General features: G+C 43.5%; 1 protein-coding gene across 4 annotated transcripts; it reads right to left on the bottom strand.

Moving 5' to 3' along the window:
- Window positions 1-215: 215 nt before the first annotated feature.
- CEP20 (centrosomal protein 20) lies at window positions 216-3813 on the bottom strand. 4 transcript variants are annotated; one of them, XM_077918631.1, is made up of 6 exons: window positions 3687-3812; window positions 2978-3175; window positions 2566-2650; window positions 1955-2075; window positions 640-715; window positions 216-608 (listed from the first exon to the last, which is right to left on the bottom strand). In XM_077918631.1, exons 1-5 carry the CDS (start codon window positions 3712-3714, stop codon window positions 689-691), a joined length of 459 nt encoding a protein of 152 aa, XP_077774757.1. In that variant the 5' UTR covers window positions 3715-3812; the 3' UTR covers window positions 216-608; window positions 640-688. The 4 variants fall into 4 exon arrangements, with proteins under 4 accessions (XP_077774757.1, XP_077774758.1, XP_028562612.2 ...); XM_077918632.1 differs by lacking the exon at window positions 1955-2075 and having other exon boundaries at window positions 3687-3813; XM_028706779.2 differs by having other exon boundaries at window positions 216-715.
- Window positions 3814-4026: the final 213 nt, after the last annotated feature.

The following is a 4026-nucleotide window of genomic DNA, read 5'->3' as shown; positions in this document are numbered from 1 at the left end:
ATAATATCCTTAGCTGAGGCTTAACACTGTTCTTTGCTGAACACTGGAAAACACTTCAGGCTTGCAGGGAAGGCTGAAACATTTCCTAAAATAACATGATCCCATTTCTGTAATTGCTAACATCAATTATTGTGGAAAGTCCCTATCGTTGTTGTGAAAAGTCCCTATTTCCACCACATAAGGATTCAATTATCGGACACCCTCGCAAGTCAAAGTTTGAGGCAAATTATCTTTTATTCATGTACAAAGAACCAAAAATAGAATTCAGTATGACACTGAGCTGAAACGCTGGATGCTTTTAATTTTTAGACCCCGGACCCACCTATAGCCCAAACCTGCTCCCCCCCCCCTTTTTTTTTACTATTTATCATGCCATGAAAATAAATGGATTCTGAGCCACCAAGAGAAGACTGATGCTGTAAAACTGTCACAGTTTCTTATGTTTCCACACTAACATATCCCTCCTTTTACCAACAATATACCTTGAACTAGAACTGTAGAGGAAACCACAGCACAAAGCTGATTAGAAATGTCACTTCTACAAAATAGTTCTTACCCATTTTACCAATCAATCTTTAAAACTTTGCACAGTAACAAATAAACACCTGCTGTGCATTAAAGACCCATGATGGTTTATTTTATCTGTTTAGGCCCCGTGAACTCAACAGATCTTCAAGCTTTGGGCCGGCTATGCATCCTGGCTCCGCAGCGGCGCCTGTGAATTAAAACAAAGACGTTGTGTTGCATTTCAACATGGGATGGCCAGGTGGCAGGGAGAAAGGTAAGTAATGCCAGCTCTTGAGTGGATTGTTCACAGTAATCATATTTTCTTATGAGATCTACTTGGGATGAGCTGAACCTACAGATCACATCACTGGCCAACTAGTTTTCCTGCATGGAAGCCAAAAACCTTCTTGGAAAATTGCTTTCAAGTTGCAGAAGAATCATACTATGCTCTTGCACAACTCCTGCTCATTTAAGCTAGGCTTGTGCAAGTTATCTTTCCAGTGAATGGCACCTCTCATCCACTGTTTCCAGACAGGATAAAGGCAAGTCTTGTGCCTTTGCTACTGCAGTCCTGTGCACGCTTACTTGAAAACAAGTCCCAATGAATTCAGAAGGACTCACTTTTGAGTATAGAATCACGCTGCCAGCAGCTCTTGCAATACTAATTTGGGTGAACCGCGTAGCAGATCTCCTCTGTGACCAATGTTACCCAAACATCCCAATCAATAATATGCCATTCTTCAATACAGATTCTCAGAACAGTTTCCAATATAAACAAAACAAGTAACTACAGCAGCAAGACACAACAGCAACCTGCACAGGTTAAAAACCAAAGTAAGAGAAGAAATCCAGAATGCACTTAAAAGATAATAAACTCGGCACCAGGCAAACCACTCGAGGGAGGAAGTTGCAAAGCCCAGAAGGCTCTCTCTCCAGTTGCCATCGACATTGACTCCAACAATGATGGGACCCGGTTTTGAACTTCCAAAGCAAATCTTAACAAGATGGCCAATTCATGTAGGACTGGGGCGTTTATGTCCCTCCATACATTGCTGGACTACAACTCCCATTGTCCTTTGCTGGCTAGGGCCAATGGGAGTGAAAAGCCAACAACATCTGGAGAGCATCAGATTCTCCATCTTAATACAGGAGGAAGTAGACCTCAAAGTGGCCAGGTTTTATGTTTGGTTATGTCTCAGTACCAATGACAATGTGTGCCAGTGTCAGAACAGTAACTTCTCTTTTCCTTGAAAGTAAAGCTTATTTGCAAGCCCCTCTCAGGGGTGGCAAACCTGTGGTTCAGAATTTTTTGGGTCTTCCAACTCCAATCAGACTTTGCTGGCACAGCCCAGGGATTATGGGAGTTGTAGTCCAACAACATTTGGAGGACCATAGGTTAAACACTCCTGCATTATACACACGCCCACACACCCTAACCAAACCATACCCATTTGACTCCTTTCGTTGGCTGGTTCGAAGCCTGTAACGAAGGTGCTCTGGGGAATGTATTGCAGACCTTTTCTTCATTACCATGTAACAGCTGGTTTATAATTCCGTACAGAAGTGGCCTGTTAAAAAATGGGGGGGGGGGGGGAATGTTGAGTAGAGAGAGCTGAAGAAACAAGGGGCAAAGGATCATTAGCCACTCCCATTTACTTCAGTGGAACTTGCACAGGGGGAATCTTTGCTGGACTATGCTTGCAGATTTTCAGCAAAGAACAAACAATTGCCATATGATTGTAACTCAGAAGCAAGGCCCTCTGGGTCCAAGGAAATTGACTTCTTTGTAAGCACTCTTTGGAGGCACACTTACAGCATAATCTTATCTACTCAGAAGTAGACTTATTGAACTGCACGGGACTTTATTCCCAGGTAAGTATGTATAAGATTATAGCTTTAGCAATTTACCTTCAGAGCCCCTGAAGTGTAGGGAAAACATTATATGTGTTGTCCTGCACATATATGATTAAGAATGTATTCATCATATATCAACACTTAAGGCATTCAAAATCCAGAGGGAGTTTATAGAACGAGAAGATATGGACTATGTCATCTTACACTGATCTGCTGTTTGGATCTTCAACTATATTTAATTCATTAACAAGAAATTCTCTGTCCAACGGAACTTCAGGCTGGCCAGACTCTGAAAAACAGAACATGTGAACATTAAGTCTTCCCAATCCTTTCTGAACTCGGATTCATAGAATCATAGAATTGTAAAAGTTAAAAGGGACCCCAAGGGTCACCTAGTCCAACCCCCTGCAATGCAGGAATTGTATGTACCTAGCTATTTTAGTAACCCCCATCATGCATAGCTCGCAAACGAATCACTATTCACCAGCCACGAATCTCCAGCCACCCAGAGCCACATTTCTGTAGGACTGTAACTTCTGTGATTTCCATTTCCATATTCATTATTTATTGGACAGTATCCATGCAACAGAGAAAAGGAAATAGGAAAAAGGCCCACCCGCTGTTAGAACAGATGAAGCATATTTGTATTTGTTGAACTCCAAGTATTCACGGATCAGTTCGTTGATTAAAAGGTTCTCATGGGACAACGATGGCCGTGGTTCGCTTTGGTCATCCAGCGCGTTGAAAACTTCAGCTCTGATCCTTGCTTTGATCTGTCCCAGCGTACCTCTCTTCTCCAGCGTGTCTGTTAAAACTTGGGAGTACAAAACCAGGCAGCTTTTCTATTAACTAGAAACCCCGCTGCAGCTGTTCCAAGTGCGAAAACAAACAAACACATACCCCCCCAAAAAAGAGAACAACTGACAATAGCTAAGCCTTTAGTTCTCATAAGCTGCATTGGACGGAAGCCAAGTTTCATTAGAAATGCTGGACATTAAAACAATTGCAAATTAACAAAGAAGAATGAGATTGTCGTCTTTTTGTAAAGCAGACAGAATTAAATATGCTTCCTTGTTGGCATGATAAAACGTCTCCCCATCAAGTCCATGACGGGCAGCCAGGCAACAGGTGCAGAACCCCACAACAGAGTAGCAGCTCCACCAGTTGAACTTCCACCTGCTATGCAGCTCTTAAAGGCTTAGAAGCAGAGTTGGGGGAGGGCAGACACACACACACACCCCCAGTGAAAAATAAGTTTAAAACAAGTGCCCCCCCTCCTCCGCGCACCAAGACAAATGAAAAAGAATATTCCCACTTCCCTTTACCTGCTTTCAACTCTGTTATGGTCGCCATCTTGGAAGGGGCAACCGGAGGCGGAAGTGGGAAGGGAGAAATAACCGAAAGTTCCCGGATATAAACAAACCGGCTTCTCGGTCTCTAAGGCAACCTCAGACGCAAAGCACGCGTGCGCATTAGGGACGGAGGAGCGCTCGCCTCCCTCCCCCCGGCGGCGTTATCTGCTCTGCACTGGCTGCGCGCTCAGCCAATAAGCTCATCGGGAACCGTTAACCCTTTCCTTTCCTCGGGCTTGGACTTTTTCCTTGGCGTGGAAAAATGATTGCTGGTTTACTAGTGAATGCTAATAAATTCTTCCCTCCTTGCCCA

Source organism: Podarcis muralis, chromosome 14 (genome assembly GCF_964188315.1).
Source record: "Podarcis muralis chromosome 14, rPodMur119.hap1.1, whole genome shotgun sequence".
NCBI classification, from domain to species: domain Eukaryota; kingdom Metazoa; phylum Chordata; class Lepidosauria; order Squamata; family Lacertidae; genus Podarcis; species Podarcis muralis.
The sequence above is the reverse complement of the archived record's forward strand: the minus strand, read 5'-3'. Positions and strand labels throughout refer to the sequence as shown.